Source organism: Acomys minous (genome assembly GCF_964271855.1).
Source record: "Acomys minous genome assembly, chromosome: 3".
Lineage (NCBI taxonomy): Eukaryota > Metazoa > Chordata > Mammalia > Rodentia > Muridae > Acomys > Acomys minous.
The window spans coordinates 140,168,568-140,192,506 of NC_140485.1; the positions used below are offsets into that span (position 1 = coordinate 140,168,568).

Sequence of the window (23,939 nt, forward strand, 5' to 3'; positions counted from 1 at the left end):
AGGCACTCAGACCCTTCACTGGAATGTCTCAAAAATCAATAGCAATTTATTCTCTCTTTGGACCCCAAGCAACAAAAGTAAATAATACTGTCACCTGCAGTCTGCCTGCAGAACCTGGTCACAAACCAGCCTTGCCACTAAAATACAACCATATGCAGCTCTTTATCTATGCTGGCTCTGCTGGCTCTGCTGCTTTCATAAGGGACAAATACTTCAGCAAAGCCACACAGAGGTCAAGCCCCCATAGCTCAGCTAGACAGACCACAGGAGCCTGAATTAAAAAGAAGCCTTGACATCCATCTGAGCTTCCTACTTCAACAGTGGGGCTGGGCAGGTCCTGCGGGGTTAGAGTATTTATTTTTCAAGATATTTAAAGGTAGAATTTTACCAGGTCACTAAAAGAAAGAGGTTAGACATAAGATTTTATGGGTAAGATCTATAAGCAGAATATTTTTTTTACTGTATTTGACTAACAGAAATAGTATTAAGTCAAGTGGGACTTAAGAGTCAAAGCTTTCTTTGTATGCCCCTAGATACAGTAGCCTGTATCATTTCTTAATTATAAGTAGCAACACTCACACTTGGAATGCTTATAACGAATTACATTTGGGGATAATACAGGAGTCTCAAAAACAGTCCTGTATAAGCCTGTTCACTGAGAGGTAAAGAAAACCACACCCACAGTAAAGGCAGTAGACCATCTCACAGAAGAGCTGGGAGGAAAATCCCCTCCAGACGACTTACATCATGTTGCCTATTGATTTTAAAACAGCCACAGATATATAAAACAACAGTCCAAGTCATTTAGTTGAGAGTATTTGATATAAAAATTTCCCAGAGCTATAGATTATTCCCTAAGAGGACAAGCACAGATGAGTATGGTGATACACACCTATAACCCCAGCACTTAGAAATGCAGAAAGCTTCAGGAACTAAGGAAAAAAGGAAATGATGTCAAACTAACTGGTTATAAGATGAGCCAGCCCATCACTTGCAGGAGGGAACTGTGGAGAAGCAAGAGCCATGCAGAAGAGCAGACGCTGACGCACATCTAAATGGGCAGGATCCACAGGGCTATCTGGGGAGTGGACTGGGAGCAGCAGGGTGTGGCTGTGATGGGCAGGATGGGGCAGCAGATGCACGTGAACCTGGTGCAGCAGAAATCCCAGTGTGAGCTGCACTGACCCTAGGAATGTCATGGCAATTGATAGTTGGCTTACTACTGGCTCACACAAAAACTAAATACTTAAAAGGGTATTTTTGTACATGCTCAAAGAGTGTTACTTAAAATACACTTCACTTTTTAAATGAGATATTTTTTCACACTTTATTTAAATAAACAAAAATACACCAATGTGAAAAGAACTCATTATGACATATTTTTTCAGATAAAATTTGTATTATCAAGAAACAGGAGGAGATTTCTAAATCACTCTTTTTCATTGTATGGCATTAACCAATATTAGATAAGAGAAAATGAAAGCAAAACGGGGATTTTCATATATTTTATTTAAATATTGCACTTTAAAGAAGATAGATCAAATTGATATACTCTACTTTCTGTAAGAAGCACAGCATCTAAACTTACTTATGAAGGTTAATCCAATGTTAAATTTAAGCTTTTCTTCTTTTTTTCAAATTTTAAAGTTTGCAAACTTTGTTGACAATTGACACTCCTTTCTCTTTAGTTTATGCATTAGTTGTATTACAGAAAGTATTGTGGAAATACACCAAAGAATCACAGGAAAACATACCCATCAGAGGCCTATTTTAGCTTTTATAACAGACCTCTTTCTTATGTAAAAACAGCCTGCAGGTTAGATATGAATCCTTTGCTTTTATCAATACATATCCAAAATCTTGAAATGACTAAGCCGTCTTATATGACATCTTAGAAGAATTTATCTTATTTTAAGAACAAGCTGTAGATGTAGGCAATGGAACAGGATATTCAATAAAAAATTCTTGTACAGATGGCAAATGGGAAACAATTTTAACAATTAAGAGCAAGGCATTCAATAAGTGGATTATAACCATATGTGCATTCTATCATGATAAGTGTTTTTACCCATGTTACACATAGGTGACGGTTGATGGTTATCTATTCATTTCTTCTATGTTCTTAGTCTCTGAAAAAAAGTTCCTAGAAATTAAGCACACTAATTTGTAAAATGTGGATGACAGCAATAAACCTCAGAATAACTTGGATCTCCCTAGAAGATGGAAAAGAGCTTGGCACAGAGGGGGCAGCAATAGTTATTAGAGTGAAACAAACAGTTAATAAATTGTAAATTATACTCACTTTTTAAAAAGCTACAGATTAAAATAAATGTAAACAGTCTAGGAAAAAGCAGAGATTTAAATCAGATGCAGGAAGAAAACCACACGGATGAAAGTCTCAGTTCATACCAAGCCCCAGTCTTATGTTTGGACTTCCTCTCAGGCAAAGCTGTGGCAGAACTACAAGTGAACACAAGGCAGACCTTAAGAACACGTCAGTGCCCGGCTGCAGGCTGTGAGGACCAGCTTACCTTGCTGGTAAAACTAAAGAACTCTGGGAAATGAGCGGCTTTGTGAACCATTTTCCTCCCCTGCAGTGTGGAATGCTAATGACACATCATCCTAGGTTTTGAGGGTAACACCAGCCAATCACATGAGAGCTGAACAGAGTATATGATATGTGAGCACAGTAAGAGCTTCAAGCATAGAAAATATTTCTTGTGTTTATTATGATAGCTTTTACTACATTCAAAACATGTCACTCAAATTTTCCAGTCTACGTTTATGTCATAGACACAGTATTTATTGAGAAGTAAGTTTTAAAAGGCTGGTGGATCATAATAGAGGTGTGTACAGAATACACTGAAGAGTGGGAAATGGTGATTCTAGAGGGCTGGGGACTCAGGGGGTTTTAATGCAATAGAATATATACAACCGGGGACATGAAGGAGAACTCAGAGTCCACTGGGCGGGGCCATGCCTTGGAAAGTTACTCCATGCAGAAGGATCAAGACGATGAGGGATGCGAGTAAACTCAAGTCATGTGATAGATGAGGGTGGTGGTGGCAGTGTGACAGAAACACAAAATGTAAGAAATCTGTTGGAGCTCAAAATCTTGGGCTTTGCTGTATGTGTGTCAGGAAAGCTAATGAGAACCAGGCAGGATGGGGAATCATATCAGCGTATTCCCTACTTGACTCATAACAGAAGGCAGTGTAGCATCAGAGAGTAGCCTGAAATTCCAGAGACTTAAGCACTGGTAAGCTAGATGTAGGCTCTAAGTTCCAAGAAAACAGCCAATGCACTGAGGAGAGAGCCCTCCATTATTACTGAGGGGGCAGGGCACATAGAAGGACGAAAAGGTGACAGCTAAATGTTATGAGATCTAAGTTAGATTTATAAAATTATGTCAGGCAGACTGTTTCAGAGTTGCATTATCCTGCATCAGCAACCACTTGCTACACACATTGTGAAAGATTACCTATGAATCAATGACTACTGTAGAAATAATGCTGGGGGAGCCTCACTTCACCAGCTTCTTACATTCTAAGACTCTGGGCAAAACCACTGACTGTCTGTCCTCACCTATGGAGTGGAGATCGAGTGATAGCATCACTATGGGGATCTGGGCTCAACACCAGGCAATCCATGCATGGTTCTAATTGCATGGTATCAGAACACCTTGTGACCTCAGCGCATGCCACATGCTATTACAATTAGCACATAGACTCCACCATTTATTAACGATAACAGCTCTTCTAGGTACACTTACGTCATTTCAGTTATTCAAATCCACAGCAATCCATCTTGAAACTTGATCAACTGGAGCCCGCCAATGTCTTCCAAAGCCTCACACCCCCCTATCATCTATCACAAAGCCTCACCCCCCTATCATCTATCACAAAGCCTCACCCCCTATCTATCACAAAGCCTCATGCCCCCCCCCCATCATCTATCACAAAGCCTCATGGCCCCTGTCATCTATCACAAAGTCTGGATCAGGCCAAGCGAGCAGCCGCCCACATTGGGATTCCTGGGCAAAAGCATAATGAACAGAATGACAGGCACCATCAGGGAGGAGAAGGAAAGCTGAAAGCTCAAGGAGGGAGGTAGGGCAGCACAATGTCAGACTAGCTGTAGGTAAGCAGCCTCGTTTTGCCCTTCTGAATGAACCTGTCACTGTCCCTAAAAGCGATTCTTGCCGTCGCCTTAAGCTTCTATATCCACGAGTCCTCATTCTTTTAGAAACAAGGTGGAGTTAAAAAAAAAAAAAAAACAGCTAGCAAAGAACACTACACTTAGCATCTGAAACTGTCTTCAAGATCAATGTTTTTGAGATAGTGGACTTTGACTCTTTATTTTTGTAATGATGTAGAAGAAAGAAAGTATTTGTCAACCACCATTCATTGCTGAATTTCAGGTTTTTCTCTGGGACCCTGTCTGAGATGAATGAACTTAGCTCATGACTGACTTCCGGCAGAGGGCCAGCTGTCAGCTGTGAGTGTGAAGTGTGGTTCTCAAGCATACTCACATTTTCTGCTCTGTCAGCTCAGGTGTTGGTGAGCTTGCACATTTTCTGCAGGAAATAACTTTCCTACTTAAATGTCAGGGGCTAGGCTTCATAGAAGCGCCATTGAAGTATATCTGACATATCATAAGGCACACTACTTCAGATGTACAGCTTGACATACATGGGCATATATCCATTAAACCATGACCACAATGGAGTAGCACTATCTATTTGGCCCAGTTAACCTTTCTCTAAAGTATAAATGTTTTGCTTGAGTGTCAGCAGCAACCAAGTGAAAACCATGGTCTGAGAGTTATGTGTCAGAGTTATACTTTCTCCTTTCATTCTGATTCATGAAGTCTTGGAAATAAACTTTATTTTGTGGAGAAACATGGTATTGGGCAAGAGCTGTGGGTAAGGACTAAAGCCTAGCAGTCTGGCAACCCACATTTTAAACTATCCTTATTGTAATTTCTTTTTTCACCAACTGAATATCTATTGCTGGCAATGTTCTTAAAGAACACTGTCAGTCCTGCTCCCACTTTCTCTCTCCCGGGCATTATCAGTTGCCAATAGCTCCTTGGCTCAGAGTGGGACGTCACGCCCATCTCCCCTCTCCGTGCTATGCTTTGCTTGGCTTGAGCTTGCACAGGGTTCTGCATGCTGTCATAACCTCTGAGTGTGTGTGCACCTTGCCCACTGTGTCCAGAGGACACTGTTCCCCTGTGATCATTCACCACCTCAGACACTCACAGTGTTGATTCCCGTCCATCTTGGGCAATGATCCCTGGGCCTTGAAGGGAGCTGTACAGTCCAGATGTTCTACTTAGGGCTGAGAATTCTGCAGTCTCTGTTTCCGCATCTGGCCAGGTGTGGGTCTGCGTTGGTCACCGCCCCAGTTGTTCCCTAACGGGGGCTGTGATATGAGCTGATCAATGAGGATAGCACAGGGTCAGCAGGAGTCCACTTAGGACTGTCCGTCCATGGACACATGAGCAGCACAAACTGCACTGGACGGCTTAATGAAAATCAAAGGGACGCAGCGGATCTGAGAAGTTAGGGGGGAGAAACATCAAATCTCAACTCACTTTTATGAAATTCTCATTAATAAAAAAATGTGAAAAAAAATCACTGCTATTTAGTTCTTTTTGTTTCTGCTTTATTTTCTTTAGCCTTAAAATGAATTTTTGCCTTCCTCAAAGTACTAAATGCATTACATTTGCTCTTGGTTTATTTTTCAAGTGGTATTAAGTATACAGTCGTGTGAGAAAGCAGTAGGGTCACGGTTATCGACATATGTATCCAAGGCTTGTTGCTTTGCATCTGAACCCTGTAAGAAGTCTTGGCAAACTGAGGAATGGCAAACAGTCTAGCTCTCAAGCCTGGCAGATCTGCCTCCAGGCATAAGGCTTTCCAGTAAGGTGCTCACGTCAATAGACTCACTTCCCTAAAGATAAGATCACCTGGGCTTGTAAATCATTTTTTTAACTAAGACATAAAGTCAGTACTAAAGATAACTATGTAAGTAATAACATGCAGGCAAACATTTTTATGAGAAAAATAATACTCATTCTCGTCATAAATTGCTTTTACATCTATATAGGTTTTGTGAGTAAAAACCCATAGTGGGTCTTCTTCTGATACAACATCCAAGATCATTTAAGAGTGCCCAACAAGAGCATAAGTTATTTTTCTGAATTGTCGTTATACTTTTCATAGTATTCACAATGAGGTAAATATTGAAAAGGGTGCTTCTAAATCTATGCTTCACTTTCAAGTTGATATTAAAACACAGACAAAACAAACAGAACAAAAAGTTATTACAACAAGTAGGTAAAGAGGGAATTTCTCCATTGCTTTCTTAATTCCACATATAGTTTTTAATGTCTAAAACTTACCATGAAGATTTCTCTTTGCTTAGCAGCAAAACAAAACAAAAAACAAAAACAAAACAGAAACAAAAACTGCAACACATTAACTTCTTCATGTTCTTTCCCTCCATATGAAAATAGAACATGGAAACAAAGTACTGAGTCAGCAAAAACACAGGCGTTGGCCAAGGGCAGATTCCCCAGTCAAGTTGGCAAGGCAACAACCAGAGCAAACTAAGCTCATAGTATTACATTGCTTCTTTATAAATATAATTACATTTTAAAATGATTCCTAGGACTAAAATTACTAACAAATCCAATTTCTTTTATTGTTTTACCATATTTATTTATGTTCTTATATATTTCTTACGGTACACGGACACGTTACGGTGTGTGCCATTTGAGTATGCTGCGGTCAGAAGATGACATAAAAGAGTCTTTCCTTTGTCATGTAGGTCCTGGGATAGAGCTCAGGTCATCAGGCTCCATGGGACCTGCACATTACAAGCCATCTCACTGTCCCATTGAATTTCACTAGAAACTTCAATGGTACATTTTAAGGGAAAGGTAACTGCTTTTTTTTTTCATTGTATCTTAAAATATTATTGAATGAACATGTATTATTAAAAAATGAAAAATAGTTGCATAGTGAAAGGTAAGAGTCCATCTTATCGTAAGCCTGTGTTGTCTAAAATAGTAGCCACAAAGAAGTGGCAATTTAAATTTAAGTAAGTTTTTAAAATCTATTTTTAAGTAATAAATGACTACTGCAAGACAGAAAGTAGAATGTTTTCAGCATCAAATAAGATCTTATTGGAAAGAGTTGCTTTTCAAAACTGACATCAGTTGACCGACAGGGAAATTTTTTCAAAAAGTCCAAGTGTTTCTAGTCTATAGTGAACCTTCAACCTCAGTCCATAAAGAGCATTATGCTAAAGACAGGAATATGCTCATGGCTGATTAGGAAGAGCATTATAAATCATTATTGTTTGGGCTAGTGTCTGTGGATAGTATTTCCAGCATCTAGTACATGCAGACAAAAATTATGTTTTAAAGGTTTGTGAACTTGAAAAGAACTAGAACTTACTCTAAAATGAAATGAGTTCTACCAGCATCTATGCTTCCTAGAAAGTGAACATACTTGCCTTTGTGTTGTGGAAACAGAAAAGGAAGAAACAAAATAGGACTTTTGGAAAAATGCAATATTTTTTATTTTAAAATTTCTGGAAAATATGTCAAAGGATGAAACGATCTTGAGAAACTAGTACATCAAACAATATGAACACCTTTATGATGAAAAACATCTAAGAGCAAAATCCCACCTACCTTTACTTGAGAAAGAAGAACTGGGTGAAGTGATATTGGTACTGCTCATAATCTATTATTAATAGATTACGATATTTGTGCAGCTGATATTTCATTGCAGATTACTCATTCCCTATTAGGGTGTTTATTTAATATTCTTGATTTATCCTCACTATTGTAAGAAGATATTCCAGGCAGTCTAAGATTAATAGACTGTCTTCATTTTGAATATGCAGGCCAGGTTTTACTGACATGGTGTGGACACCGCAAAAGGCCAGTTATCATTGCTGAAGTATGCCGAGCATCCTTGGATTTTCTACTGTGTTTTCTACCCTTGAGATTTGAGACTGAACTCTTCTGGCAAGAAAACTGAGACAGCATAAATTGTAGCCATTAAGATTGAAGTTGCACTGAAAGTGTTCTAATTTTCCGTGGCTTTCTATACAATTCAGAAATTGTGTCTCTATTTCAAGGTCACTAAATATTTCACAGAGCTAAGGATCCCACCGCCATAGTAACTAACGTCAGTGGATAACGGTTATTAAGTAAAAGCTACACCATGCTCCTTAATGCTGACTTAGAGATGCAGGGTGGCCAGAAACACAAGCTTAGCTCTTAGTGTCAGAGATCAGGAACTTTTTAATTCTATTGATCCTGTAAATCTCTGTTTCCGCATACATAAAATGAAGCATGCATAAGAAAGTATGATTCAGTAGGTCACTGTTACTGCACAACACAAGAAGGTTACTTATCTTAAACTGTGGTAGTATTAGCAAGACAACTTACTTGAAACAGAGCCAGAGAAAAACATCTTATGATTTTAAAAATGAGATCATAACAAGATACATAGATACATCTAGCAATATAAGTGAACAGATACAAAAGATATAATTATCTGTTTTATCCTTTGCAGAAGTGGCTACTGTCGTGTTGCGCATGCAGGCAGCACTCATTAGACTCAGGGAAGCATTACTAACAACAGGGGGAGAGAGGACAGGAAGCTGGGAGTGTGCTGGGAACGCTGGGAGAGGTTGGAGAGAGGTGGTAGTGCATAGATATGATCAACACACATTGCACAAACACATGGAACTTTCACATAAAATAAAAAACCTAGTCATTAAAATAATAAGCATTTAAGGGAAGTGAAAGCTACCAGTATCCCAATACATGTTTACCACTACCATTAAGTAAGTATAATGGTAATTTATTTACTTCTTCATTTATTTTTGGTCAACTTGACACAGCCAGAAGCATATATGAAGAAGCAGCCTCAGTTGAGAAAATGCATCCATAAGACTGGCCTGCAGGCAAGTCTCTGGGGCGTTTTCATGGTTACAGGGATGTGGAAGGGTTCAGCCACTGTGGGTGGTGCAACCCTTGGCAGGTCATCCTGAGCTGCATAGGAAAGCAGGCCCAGTGAGCCACAGTGGGCGGGGCAGTAGGCGGTGCCCCTCCTTGGTTCTGCTTCAGTTTCTACCTCCAGGTTCCTTCCTTGAGTTTCTGTGCTGACTTCCCTAAGCTATGAACTATTGCCTGGAAATCTAAGATGAAATAAACCCTTCTTGTTCAAGTTGCCTGCAGTCAGTGTTTTATCACAGCAACAGAAAGCAAAGTGAGACAGTAAATGAAAAAAATAACTCCTTCCTCTGATATAAACAGAGTGCACACAGTATACAGTTTAGATAGAAAAACAGAAGGGGTCTACTAATTAAAGGAAAAAAGGCTGAAATAATAGTATTCATATTCACTATTACTAACATCCAAATAGCTAACTATGATCTTTTTTTGTTCCCAAGGATTATAGACGATGTTCATCAACAAAAAACACTTCCCCAAATGGAAATGGGCATTATTTTTTCAATAATCACTTCTCTATAATGTGTTTTCTTCTTTATTCCACAACTCAGTGAACATCAATTGCAGGCACCAACGTTTCTCTCTTTCTCTCCTTTCCATCACTATTAAGTGTGCACCAAATATGAACACAAGGACTGGGTGCCCCATGGAGGGAGCCACAGTGGGTGCCCCATGGAGGGAGCCACAGTGGGTGCTGAAATGATGTCTTTGGGCCCTGAGTGTTCAAATCTGATTTCTGTTCTGCCATTGATCTCAGGACAGTCTAGCATTTGGTATTGTAATCATTATGAATCATCTCTTGTCTTAGTATTTTGTAAACATTGTTCTATATCACTTTCTGATTGGTCAAATAAAGAGCTGAACAGTCAATAGCAGGGCTGGAGAGTTTAGGTGGGACCTCTGGACCCAGAGAAAGAAGTTCTCGGGTGGAGACGGGGAAGGAGTCACCACTGGGACACAGATGAAGAGGCGGGTACCAGAACAAGACTAGGATGTGGGTGACGCGCTATGTGGCAGGACTGTATTGTCAGGTTAGAATTGCTAGGTATCTGCCTAGATATAGGGCCTAAAGCTATCATAAATAAATATAAGGGCTCCAAGTCATTGTTCAGAACAGGACAGGCATAAAAAAGCCCGACAGTTATGGCGTGGGGCAGGAGAACAAGACTAGGTAGCAGCCATCTTGAAACAACAACATACAAATTACTGTACAGGAGACTACATCTTAGAGCTCCCACACACCATTCACGTTAGGAATGTGATGTGCCTAAAGCAATATAAACAATTTTTAAAATGTCAAACATAATATAAAGTACAGAATAAAGAAAGTAATCACTAAAAAGAAAAATGTTTCAAGTATTAATTAACTACAAATATTAACATGATTTACTGATATCTAAAAATAAATAAAATTCTTTTGGGTGACGGACATTGTACGGCTGCTTTGAAATTCTGAGCATGGTCCAATGTATTCAAAACACTGTTTAATAAAAAGAACAAACAATTCACACTGAGTGTATAGACCGGTGGTATAATAAGTTGGTTTGAGAGAAATTCTGTCTTCTTTCTGTTGTCTTGTAAAAATGGAGTGGCAGTACTTAGCCAAGGTGTAAAGAACAACTTGATCTTTTGGGCTCAAATAAGTTATTTGAGACATCCAGTCAAGGTCCACAAATTATCAGAATAAACTAATATTTGTAAAGATTGATATTATAAATGTAGCCTAAACTACTTCTTTTAAGAATTTTTATCTATTTGTTTATTTACTTATTGTTTATTTTGAGGCAGGGTTTCTCTGTCTAGCCTTGGCTGTCCTGGACTTGCTTTGTAGACCAGGTTGGCACTGAACTCAGCAATCTGCCTGCCTCTGCCTCCTCGAGTGCTGGATTACAGGCGTGCACTAGTTACTTCAGTCTTAGCAGCTGTGATCTTAATACAATACGATTGGAATAGTAATCATATTAGTCGGCTCTGGATACTGTAATAAGATACAAGTTAAAGCAATACTAATTTGAAATTTTAGATTCCAAATGCTGTGAAATCCTAAATAAATGCTGCTTAAAAAGTGTGGGCCTTGGCGCATTCTGGAGCTCAGGTACTCTAGTTAACCATGCTTAACAGGTCATACAAATGTTCCAAACCAAAACATAGAAATAAGAACATGTACCATAGCCCTAAGCTTTCCAGTAAAGGGTCATATTAGTTACTTTTCTAGTAACTGACAAAATACCAGCCCAAAGCAACTTAAGAAAGAAAGGTTTGAGGTAACGGCAGCAGGAGACGGAAGAAGCTGGTGGAGTTGCATCGTCAGCCAGAGAGCGCGGGATGATGTCCAGCCTAGCCAAGCCTCACAGCCAAGCATGCACAGATGCTAACTTATCCAGATAAGGGCTCACATGAGTGTCAGGAAACTGTGCTGACTCAGGGTCCTGTCAAGCTGACAACCACAATAACCATAACAAGGACGTTCAACTTGCTAGACCCGCTGCTTAAAACCACCAAAACCACATTTCTGGTGTGTGGGGGTCTGAACACTGTGTGCCAACAAGAGGGACCTCACGTGGCAAGGAGAGAACAAGAGCAGGCTTCTTTCCTTACGAAGTCTCCAACCTTATCATGAGGCCCCAGCCTCTGGACTTCCTCTTACCATCCCTAAATGCCACAAAAGTGAGGGCTCATTCGTTAACTTTAATTTAGAGAAAAGTAGACAAGATTGAGCTCATAGTAGCAAATATCATTGGTCTGGTATGGAAAGTGGCCCTGGACACTTGGCAATGCATGGAAATTGATTATCAACATTAATTTCTATTCATAAAACTTGATATAATGAACGAGTTACAAAACATATTGGATTTGCAAGACCTAAGTATCCTTCTGAGAGCACCTGAGGAGGAAATTTCCTTCTCACTTTTCTATATAGTAAAGGTATGAGATAAGCAATGCTCATAAACCACCATACTGTTTTAACAAGGCCATCTTATTGTATGGGTTATACATTTTAAGATGACAGAAAAGTACTCACACTGTCGATTATAAACAAACCACATAAAACGCAAAATTTACCTTCTGAGAAACAATAGCAATTTGTTATTGATGACATCAAGGTAAATTTGCCCACCTTTTTTTACCGGCCAAATCTAGCAGGAATCTCTAATTATCACATCAGTGGGATGGCTTAACCAGGGCGTCACTGGCTCGCAAATGCAATTCGATTCTCAGCATGACTGCAAGAATGGCAATTCACAACCCGAATATTAAGATTTTGATAATGTACACAGTAGAGAGCTTAGTGCTCTCAGAGTGGCTGGGACAGCAGGAAGGACCTTCTGAAACCCTTACAGGAATACTAGACTTGTCACCTACTACTAGACTTCAGGTGCAAAAATCGTAATGGTCTGCTGATAGTGGTGCATCAAGATTACTATAACTTCTGTGTTCACACTATGGTGACATTTTATTTAAGCCTAATTAGAACAAAAGAAAAATCAAGCCATTAGGCAATGCCCAAATTACAAATGGTATGAATGTATACATATAATAATGACTTTTCAAAAACCCACAAAACATAATTCTTGACATCTGAAATTCAAGAACAAAAAAAAAGCTAATCTACAGTGAGATGTCAGGGTCACCAAAAGCTCACATTTGCAACCTTTTCAATATTGGTTCAAAGAATTATATATTTTGCAGCATTTAGATCTCAGATTTTTCAAATTAAGAATTCTCAAGGAGCAAAATCTATGCAGATATTCTAAAAGGCAAAATACTTCAAAATTTGAACCCTTACACTCTCCAGCATAAGGCATTGCCAGTCGGCACTACACGAACAAGGAGGCTTGTGAGTTAGAAATATTCTACATCATAATGTAGGTGCATGTACATACAGAAGCATTCTTCATCTCTACATGCAAGATCCACAAATTTCACTACCTGTATTTTGTATCTTAATAAAAAATGGGAAAAACAGGCCCATAATGTTAGGTACCCTTCTAACAAAATAAAGAATAGATCAAAGATGTTAGATAAGTATCTCATAAATACATAACTTGTTATCTTTCACAAAAACATTAGTGACAACAGCACTTGTGTAAGTTCCAACGTTTATACATTTAGGGGGGGTTAAAAGCCATTGCTTCGTGCAGCAGAGTGTTACATATTCTAAATCTCCATGTGCCTAGGATGCCTAATCCTCCTGCCGAGATGCCGACATAAGCCAGCTGTTGGTAAGACAATTGCTGCACCTGTGAAGAGCTTTATGCATTCTCTTTGCTTATCAGCTTACTACGTAGGTGAATACACACTTGAAAAGGATCAAGTTCTGCAGACAGGACTGCATGGTTCTGGAGTGCACATCTTTATAATTGTGTTTTTGCTCTTTCCCCATTGTTTCTCAAGGACTATGAAAGAAATTGAATCATAAAGCTTAACCTGACAGGGAGGTATTAGCTCACAAAAGTAAACCACAAAGACAGGAGAGACAGTTACTTACGGAAAACACTGTCCCCACTATGCCTTTGAGACTTCACAAAAGGACTGAATGTTGATGTACTTCTAAGCCAATCCCCCACTTCTTGTATTCCCAAGCAGGAGGACGCTTTTGCTGTTCCGACTTTGTCAAGATCAGCCGAAAAGATTGGCCTTAGCAGCACAGGCTCTCACACCTACATGGGCTTTGCAACCCTTCAGGGATTAGTAATCTGAGGTTACTATTAGTTCACCACAGGGGGATTACTCAGGGCATAAAAAATATAAACATAAAAAGCAAACCAAAAATACAAACCAAACCAACCAAACAAACAAACAAACAAAAAACCCCAAAATCCACCACTGATATCATTATTTCAATTACACATCCTGTGCCACCCACTTCACATACAACACAGGGACAAAGAAAGAATAAACCTGGTCACCAGCAAGTGAAGTCTGATAGTCGTAGAAATAGAAATCACAGGGGTGATGAAGACCTGGAAGGCCAAATAGGAAACAATCTAAATCAATAGCCCCATGCCCTTCCTACTCATTAATTAAAATAGGTATCTCTAGAATCTCTGGTTCCTTTACAATTCTGTCAAATAATGAGTTTATTTTAATTTCTTCTTTATTAATGAAATTATCTTAAAATAAGGATAAAAATTAAAAGATCTTTGGAAAACATTGAGATTTTCTCTACTAACAATTGCAAACATTAAACGTTGCCAATTCTATGACTACAGAAATAGCTCTCAAGAGAGCTGCCTTGGCACTAAATGCCATGTATGTTTCACACTGCCATTTATAGCTTTGTTCACAAAGGGGATGATGACACACAAAATCAATCTTCCATTGGCAATATCATGATCAACTATTGTTTTTTTATTAGGTGATCTCAAAATATGTAGAACTTTACTTAAATGCACATGAAGTTATATATTCCATATGTGATAAATATCATATTATAAGTAATCTTTTCACAGGGACATAAAAATCTTCTTTGAACAAATCTTTTTACTATATCCAAATGTATAGTTAGAAATATAAACCTAGAGCATTCTAGACAGATAATTAGAAAAATATTTTCCCAATTTATACTTACTTTTAAAAAACATAGCAAAGAGACCATGATGGTCTAGACTCGTCATCTTCCTCACAAGGAGCTAGGGCAGCTGAGCCTCTCCCCACTGTGGGCCTCCCTGCAATTCTGCTCCCATCAACCCTTATGCCGAGCTTACAAGCAGTCAGCCAGGTCCATACTAGTGTCCCTGTGAGATGATGGGACTGTGTCCAATATAGCCTACCACCTACAGTGCAGTAATGGCTGAAGAAACTAAGAGCACATCTGTGAAAGGAGGAGGCTCCCTGCCCTGTTGCCCCCAATAATGATGTAAAAAACCAAATTGTAGTCAAATGTTTTTGCAGAAAATATTTTTCAGCTAATTAAAAAATATGACACTTTCTCATAATGGAAACATGTAGGTACATGCCATACTACTTAATAGATTATTAAGAAGTGTCAACTTTTATATAACTTCAAGGACATGTTCCAAGGAAAGAAAGGTTGGGTTGGCTTGAAGACAGTATAACAAGTAGTCAGCGTAGTTAAATGCATCCATTATTTTGTGTTTAGCCTATCACCTCACTGAATATCCCAAGACAAAAGAAGTCTGCCCAACAGTGGGGGATCCAAATCTGCTTTATGCTGTGAAAGAATCTGAGAAGTCTTACTATAAAAAAGTAATTTTGTTATTCCAGCATTCCCCAGGCTCAGTTTAGCACGCAGAGCATTGTTTTGGGGGCAGGAGGGCTGGTTTTAGACCATCACAGACAGTCCAGGTGTCCTGACCTCTCTAAGTTAGCACCTCCACCTTTTGAGTGCCAGGATTCCAGGTGTGAGCCACCATACCCAGGCTCATAATGTAGTTACTACACATTAGCGTTCTGGGAACTAGTGTTTCATAAATAATATTTGTTGAAATGTATTTGGTGTGCCCCAATTAATGAAACGTTTCTTTATATGCTGTCTCACTTTCTTCCAAAACAAGAATTTGGGGTGTGAAAAGTGTCTGTCAAACAAATAATCAATGTAAATCCACTCTAACATCTAACACCATCTAAGGGAAATAGAAGGAAAAGAACTCAGTCTTCCTGGAGCAGCAGGAGAAGCTTCAGGCACCGTGGCTGGGAAACAAGAAATCTCTTTTACTTTTTTCTTGTTTTGGAGACAGGGTCTCCTTTTATAGCCTTGGCTATCCTGAAGCTTGTATGTAGACCAGGCTGACCTCCAACTCACAGAAAGTATCCTGCCTTTGCCTCCCGAATGCTTGGATTAAGAGTTTGAGCCGTCATGACCAGCTAAAATCTTTTGTGCAAATACCTGGGAATATCGTATTTTTTACTTTTGCTTGAGTATCCCCTCCATAGGCTCATAAGTAAATTGGAAGAAGCATTTTCACAGACAGCCGTGTTTCCACAAGCAGTTTTAAAATTCAGCCACTGTAGCTTTATTTCCAAGAGATTCATCTAGACAGCTCAAGATATCAGACAGTTTCCCTGTGCATCAAAATAAAAGAGTGGTTTCTGCCATTTAACCCTATTACAGATGCCAATGTACAAATACAACATGTGTTTCTGGTTTGTTGATGATGACTACTTTCTGGCTAAGAGATTGGGATGTGTGACGAACTTAACCTTGTGCCATTTAAACTCCCACAAAGCCTTGCATAAAGAGGTAATGATGCCTTTCTTTCTCATCTTATCTACCGCCTCACAATGTCTGTCTCTAATGTACTAGCCTCTTCCATGGAAAAGGATGGCAATTTACCCAAACACCACCATAAATGTGGGAGAATCACAGGACCGTGTCATTATTTATACTTTTGACACCAAAGAATTGTTTCCTCAAGTTTTTCTTTGAGCAATCTTTATGAGTATCTATCTCTAACAGACACATAAATGTATTGACATCATCAAAGCTTATTTTTCTGGCAGCAAAATGTGAAATACTATGCTTTCAATACACTTTGGTTAGTGACATGCAGATCTCACAAAATATTCAAATTCACTATTTTGAATCTCAGATGTTACTCTTATGAGTCTTTACTTGCAGTCTATGCCCCCACCCCCTTTAAAAATTTTTTTTGTATATACAGTGGTCTTTCTGCATGTACACCTGCAGTCCGGAAGAGGGCACCAGATCTCACTATAGATGGTTGTGAGCCACCATGTAGTTGCTGAGAATTGAACTCAGGACCTCTAGATGAGCAGTCACTGCTCTTAACCTCTGAGCTATCTCTCCAGCCCCTGCAGTCTCCCTTGAAGAGCCACCTGAAGAGGTATGTAGTGAGTGAGTCATTCAAACAAAAGGCAAAGTACGAAGAAGTCAGTTACCACAGCTTGTATATGAACCTTAATTGTACACACGTTATGAATAGACCATAGGTGTATGCTTAATTTGTGCAGCTCCTGAGATGATAAATAATACAACAATTCTGTGTTTTAGACACAGAGGAAATACAGACTTGCTGTAAATAACTACAATCAGTAGCTTCATCACATCACCTTCCTCTTCTCTGACACCTAAGGGTGGCGATCATAGAAATCCAGCAGAAAGCAAGAGCCTTTAGAGACAAAACTTCAGATAAAGAAGAAGTACACGCAGTGTAGGTATTTTATGAGTGGCTTAAGCAGCCTGCTTGCACAGACACTCCTACTGAACTGTGGCACACAAGTAGACAAGTTCTGCCGAGCAAAGAGACTCTTCCAACTCTTCAAAATTAATTAAGTCACTCCCAAAGAGACATAAAAGTCTTAGAAGAATTCAGTTACCTATGACTAAACAAAGAATAATTAATGCACTTGAAAGCTGTGCAAAAATCGAGTTCAATTTTAACCTTCTATATGTCAAAATTGGTGACTTATATGAAACCACATAGGTCAACATGGATATAATTTCATTTAATGGTACATTTTAAAACTATATGTGTGGATTTTATGTTCGACACTTTAAATTTTCCAAGAGTTCCAAAGCAGTTTTCATGTTGACTTAATAAAGGTGAACTTTCAGTCCTACAGGAATTGTCCTTGATTGAATCTCCTATGTCAGATCTATATTCATGTTTATAACTAGCAAAATTTAGCAGCACAATAATTGCATGGACGAAGCTCTCAGTAGGCTTTTCATCTTTGCAGTCAAATCCTCACAAATGTCAATATGTTCCTACCATGTCCACACCTGTCATCTGCACCACAAGTCAGCGTAATCTACAGATAAAAATGAGAAGAAATTGAACATATTTTATGGCTGTTCTGCTTGAGGGAATAAGAATAAAGTGAATCAATATTTCTTGTCATTTCCTAAAAGTGCTTTATTCTCTAACACATTTAGCTAGCGTTTGCCCATTTAAGCAAGGACAAAAACATAACAAGAAAGTTTTTAATGCAGAAAATCTGTGCATCAATATTTCTGGGTCACAGAAATTGAAGCTGTATCAAGCATTATTTCAGCATCTAAGTTAAATATACCCTCAACGTTGATTGCTCTCAGCACTATAGCTACCACTAAGAAAACTCAAAATATATAAGAATGAAGTTAAATTTAGCATCTTGTCTTTGCAATTGAAATTAATAACCATTCAAAATGTTAAGACGTGACTTTCTTTGCACAAACATCTAATATCTTTACTTACGCGGCATATTTTTATCATTTATTGTTTCCCCAATTCAATAAAAATTTTTCTTAAAATCTTTGCTCTTTCCTTAAATTTGTTCCTTGACAATTTAACGTGTACATGCATATATACACAACACACGTATCACACATTCAGATTACAATCAGCATCACCCACTCACCTCCCTGCCATTCCTAATGTTCCTTCTTCATACCAGTCTCTTTCCCACATCACCCATCTGTTTTGTTTTGAGCTCCACTGAGGTTAACCAGAGCCATCTGTGTCCATGGGTTTTCCAGAGTCGCTGGAGCACCTGTAGACACCAGGAAACTAGAAAAGGGAGATAAGGATCCTCAAGGCAGGAGATAGCAGAATGTAAGTCATATAAAAACCGAGAAGGTGAGTCCTGGGGAATAGAGTTTAGGAAGGAAGAAGGTGAGGCACGTGGACAAGCTGAGGATGGAGGGGGTTATCCAAAATGAGGAATATAGGAACACCAATTACTGTGTAAGCCAACTAAAAACAGTGAGCATTAGAGAAATAACAGCTCTCTTGGATGAATAACAATAAACATAATAGCCAAGGGTCAAAAACAAAAGTCTCAAGTGAAAGTGTGCCCTCTCTATTTGAGTTGTTAGTCAGAAAATGCCGCCAAAGCTCCCAAAACAATACAGGATCATGTCTTCTTCTCGGATGCCCTCAGAACGAGTTGATTCAGACCCTGTTGAGTTAGCAAGCCTACAAATATCTAACTTCCCTGCCTGAGGACTGCAGTCAGCTCATCCAGACCCTTGAGGGCATAGGCACTGTTATGACAGTGGTGAAGACCTTGAGCAGAATATGTTAGAGATGGGCAAGAAGACCCTGGGTAGCCTGGGGATCTGTGAGGACTGCCTAGCCCGTCACCAAGAGAATGCTGGCCTCTTGGGTAAGATACAGGAGGCTTAGGAGCCCTGGTGACAGTCTCTCGGCCACAAGCAGGAGACAGTGAGTACCAGGAGCAGTGCCCAAGCACGTGCTCTATCTCTTCCTTCCATTTGGCAACCACTTCCTCCTTCTGGGACCTTATGCCTGCTCATCTGGCCCTGTCATTAATCAGGGCAATTATCTGAACGCTGGGAGCTCAGCTGCAGTTTATTGGCTAGGCACTGGGAACCAGGGGCTTTGGATCCCAAATAAAAGAGATTTTCTGGAGGAGGAGATAGAAGAGGAGGAGTACGAGGAGAACCCTACTACTGATGCAAGATATACAGAACTAGATCTTTCGCTGCTGGCCAGCTTTCACAGTGCCAGAGAGTACAAGGAAGGCTGCTCAGAGGATAAAGGGCATCAGTTGTCTTACCCAGATGGGATCCCTAAAAACTTAATACCAACCTTCCTGGCAAGATGTGTTACAAGACAGGTATGGTTATTATAGGTGCAACCAAGGACTTAATGGTTGCTTGGTTTTGAGGCCCATTCTAAAGAAGGAATTCATGTCTGGTTTTGTATCTCAGTCACAAATCCATGTCTGAATGGGTCTTGGGCCATAGCAGAGAAGTTAATACTTTTGTTCAGCTAAATTGACACAGAGCCATCTTCTCTCTGAATATGGAATTCTTGGAACTAGAATACCTTATATGTCACTCCTAAGTAAGCCATTTAAAACTTCTAGAACCTATACGATTACCAAAAATGATTATTTTTTTCTGAATTATAGTTTGTTCATTTTACATCCTGATTGTTATCCCCTCACTTGTATCTTCCAACTTCCCCCCTCCTCTGTCTTCTGCCCTATTCCCCTCCCGTAGACCTCTGACAGGGCCCTCCTCCCCCACTCAGCCTACCAGGTCTCCTCAGGATAGCCTGCATCCCCTTTCTCTGTGTGCCCACGGGTACCAGAGTTCATGTCAGAGGTTCCCCTGACCCCCACCATGGAGAAGGAGCTGCCCATAGGCTATATCTGAACAGGGGTCTGGGTTCTCTGCATGCACTGTCCTTGGTTGGTGATCAGTTTGTGCAGGCTGCCCTGGGTCCAGATTCAAGGGGCTTGATGGTCCTCTTATAGAGCTCCTGACCCCTCTGTGTCCCTTCAACCCCCAACCTTTCCACAGGACTCTCAGTGCTCCGCCCCAAGTCCCAGCATCTGTCAAGATCACCCGCTGGGTGGCGGCTCTCAGAGGGCATCTATGTTGGGCTAATATACACTTATAAGTGAGTATATACCATGCGTGTCATCAAAAATGATTTTGTTTTGGTTTTTCGAGACAGGGTTTCTCTGTGTAATAGCCCTGGCTGTCCTAGAACTCTCTTTGGCCTTGAACTCACAGAGATTCACCTGCCTCTGCTTCCTGAATGCTGGGATCAAAGGCATGTGCCACCATGCCTGGCTCCAAAAATGATTCTTGACCAGAGTGATAACTCAAAAATATCAAACATAGCAATGTAGTTCATAAGTACAATAAGTATGTCAACAGTTTTTAGGAGTTTTCCTTTGTCTTTTAACAGAATTGTAATAATCATCTTGAAAATACTGTTAAGCTGCTGCTAGGAATGCCTCATATAAGCAAAGGCAGGTCTGGACTGGCGAGGCTCCCTTCATTACCATCTGTGCATTTGTACATACCAGGTAAGATAAGTCAGCACATACACATTGACTGCTGGGGGCCCAGCCTTGCAGTAGGGAGAAAAGTCAGAGGAAACATTAAGGAAGGATATGAAACCATCCACTGAGAACCCACTTTTGCCTTTTAATAATTTTATTGGACAGAAAAAGAAAAAAATCAATTTATAATCAAATACTAAAAATACAGCAGAAAAATGGGCCCCAGACCTCACATTGTAATATGCTATACCCAGAGTCTAAGGCTGGATCATGAAATTAGCTCCTTGCAGACATGAGGTTGCATCACATCTGGTAAGCTAAGCATGAGCTCCACATGAACAGCCTGTGGAGCTCACTTAGGATCATTAAGAACCAAGGGTTACTATGGGAACAGAAAGTTAAGGGTAAGCGCTTTAGCATATGACCTACTGTTCGTTCACTGTTATTTGAATCTTCTATTCAAACATGTTATATGAAATAAACACTAGCTTCAAGAGCAAAAATGACTCCAGTGGTTTGAGTGTGAGTGACTGAAAAGAACAATGAAGCTATGGAGAAGAATGAGCTTTAAGAAATCTTCCTTGGTGAAAAAAAAAAAAGTTTGCAACCTGTTCAGCTTACATGGGCTGCAGGGCACATCACTTACAGTACAGCAGAGGTAAATGGCAGAGGCCTTTGCATGGCAAAGGCTTGAGCACTTACACCCCAGGCACATCAGTTCCTAGATTGGTGGCCATCATCAATACTCGAAGATCTAGCTACAGTTCACAACATCAAGAACCACAACATCATGCTACAGCAAAATAGTTTGAGAATTAAAATGGAATATTCATAATGCATTCAAGCACACCAAATGAATAGTGAGTATTAAATATTAACCTCCCTCCCACTTGTCCACTAGGTCTTCCGGAATTGCACATTAGCTATCTGTGGATGCGCTCCTTCTGAACGACCCTTCCAGCCAGCCTTCAATATCTGCCGCCTATACGGATCACTCACGCTTCATTCCTGCTCCTTCCACTGTTATCCGTGAATGAAAAATGCAGCAAGGCCTTCACAGTCTCCTCCAAGGCTCCTCTTCCAGTAAGTTGGCCATCATTCAATTCACCACAGGGCGTTCTATGGTTGGGTACCCTGTAACATAATTTGTTACTACTTTGTGTCTGCTTTATCTCCTCAAACTGTAGGCTCCAAGGGAGCAATATCTGTATCTAAAACTTCTTTTTATTTTTAAGAGCTTCTCTGATTACTCTCAAAGATCACCAAAGCCTGCTGAATAAAGGAGTCAGGATGCTGACCACTAATATCTAAGAACTAATATTAATTTGGATTTGTTAAAGCTAAACTTATAAAAAGAAATTATAGGAAACAAGAAAAACAACTTGTCCTGTAGTGCAAAGGAATACATAAATGATATACCATAGTAATAAAAGATCTTATTTCATAATATTCATTGAACAAAAAGATAAAAACTAAAAATAGAAATGGACTTTCATCAGAATGTCAGTAACATCAAAATTAAGTTTCATGGATTAAAAGATTTGTTATACATGCTCCAAAAATTGAGTTCAATGGGTCAGTACCAGAATTAACTATATTACATCAGTAACTTCCATAAATTATAGGTCATTTTGAACATAAGAAAAACACATACTAAAGTCTAGCACACTTGAAATACCCCTGAAAATACCTACTGCTTGAAATAACACAAAGCAAGTGAAGAAGAGTCAAGTCATTTTGGAACATGTGTGATAGGGCTTTGCAATTTGCACTTAAGTTATGTCACCATAATGGTGAAGATTAGCAAAAGTATGACATGGGAAACTTTCCATTTCTAAACAAAGCACACTTCAAAACAAAACAATGGAAGCCAAGGGTCACATGTGGGTAAATAACAGTTTCCTTTCACCTCATTTTCCTTTCAAGTCATTTCTATATATTGTCTATTGAAGAAGCACTTTTAAGAACCCACCAAGGCCACGGAGATGGCTAGGTTGGTGTAATGTTTAAAGTGCAAGCTCAAGGACCTAAGTGTGGACCCCCCAGCACCCATATAAGTCAGATGTGCCTATGATACCATGCTGGAGGCAGAGATAGCAGGATACATGAGACTTGCTCATCAGCTAGTCTTGCCTTGGTGGTAGGCTTCAGGTTCAATAAAAGGCGCTGTCTCAACAAATAAGGACAACATGAGTCTCTGACTTCCACAAGTACATGTGAACACATGCATGTACATGCATGTACACACTCACACACACTCACTCACACACAAATCAAATCAAATCACTTTAAGACTATCATATAAGGTATCTGTGCAACTTAATGTCACCTATAAGTTGAGTTGTCTATGAAATAAGAACCAAAATTTATCTTGACAATTATTCTATAAATTAATTATGAAGAATAGATGAGGAAATCAAAATCTTACAAAGTAGTGTTTCTGTAAACTCTGCACTATTGATAAACTTCAAGTACTATCAACTTGGCCAGATACAGAAATCAATGTTTTCAAATATCTACTGGACTCCATTTGAGTCTTCAGATTACTAAAATTGTTTCTTTGAAACTGTGTCCTCCATTTTGAAAGAAAATCTTATTCTAGTTCTTTCACAGAGGGTCATTCCATAAAAGTTAAATCCCTCTAATTCTCAGCTAATAATATGCAGAACAGATGCATAGAAAAGTTTCACTTAGATAAAACAGACAAAAGAAACTACTGGTTCCGGATTTTCTCCTCAGCTCTTTCCCGCCTACTGCCTTGAGTCTACAAATGGCTAAAGTAAATCTCCGTTCTTCTCCATCAACTCCTTTTGTCTTCTCAAGGCTGCCCACTCATATTCATCTCACAAAGTGATGTAAGAAGTCTTTCCAAAGCTGTACTCACATTGAGTCAACTTTCTGCCCCTAGTGTGGCAGGACTAACACACTGTAGTCACATCTTAAATTGCTTTTCAACTGGCTGTCTACCTTACCCCAGCTATAGGAGCTGATGAAATGAATATTTTTAAATAGCATTTTCTGAAACGACATGAGAATTAATAGCATGCAATTACCTCAGTGTTGACAAGTAAAAGATGTTTAACTCCTTAAGTGAGCTTCCCTAAAACATCAATATCAGAGCAAGGCCTCACTGCATGAACACTATTAGAGGATATCTAAGGGTCTTATAT

At 39.4% G+C, this 23,939-nt stretch overlaps 1 protein-coding gene across 6 annotated transcripts in view; it reads right to left on the reverse strand.

Annotated features, from left to right (window-relative positions):
• The window catches only part of PRKN (parkin RBR E3 ubiquitin protein ligase), a 1,133,456-nt gene that overhangs the window by 1,092,099 nt on the left and 17,418 nt on the right, over positions 1 to 23,939 (reverse strand). For 3 of the 6 annotated variants that reach the window (XM_084777799.1, XM_084777796.1, XM_084777797.1), the window contains exons 2-3: positions 21,769 to 21,903; positions 5,264 to 5,558 (exon numbers count right to left, since the gene is read on the reverse strand). The exons of 1 other annotated variant lie outside the window; for it this stretch is intronic. In XM_084777799.1, the coding sequence (XP_084633925.1) occupies positions 5,264 to 5,282 (19 nt within the window). In that variant the 5' untranslated portion in view covers positions 5,283 to 5,558; positions 21,769 to 21,903. The remainder of the gene's footprint in view (positions 1 to 5,263; positions 5,559 to 21,768; positions 21,904 to 23,939) is intronic. 2 more of the 6 variants (XM_084777801.1, XM_084777798.1) reach the window with 2 other exon arrangements.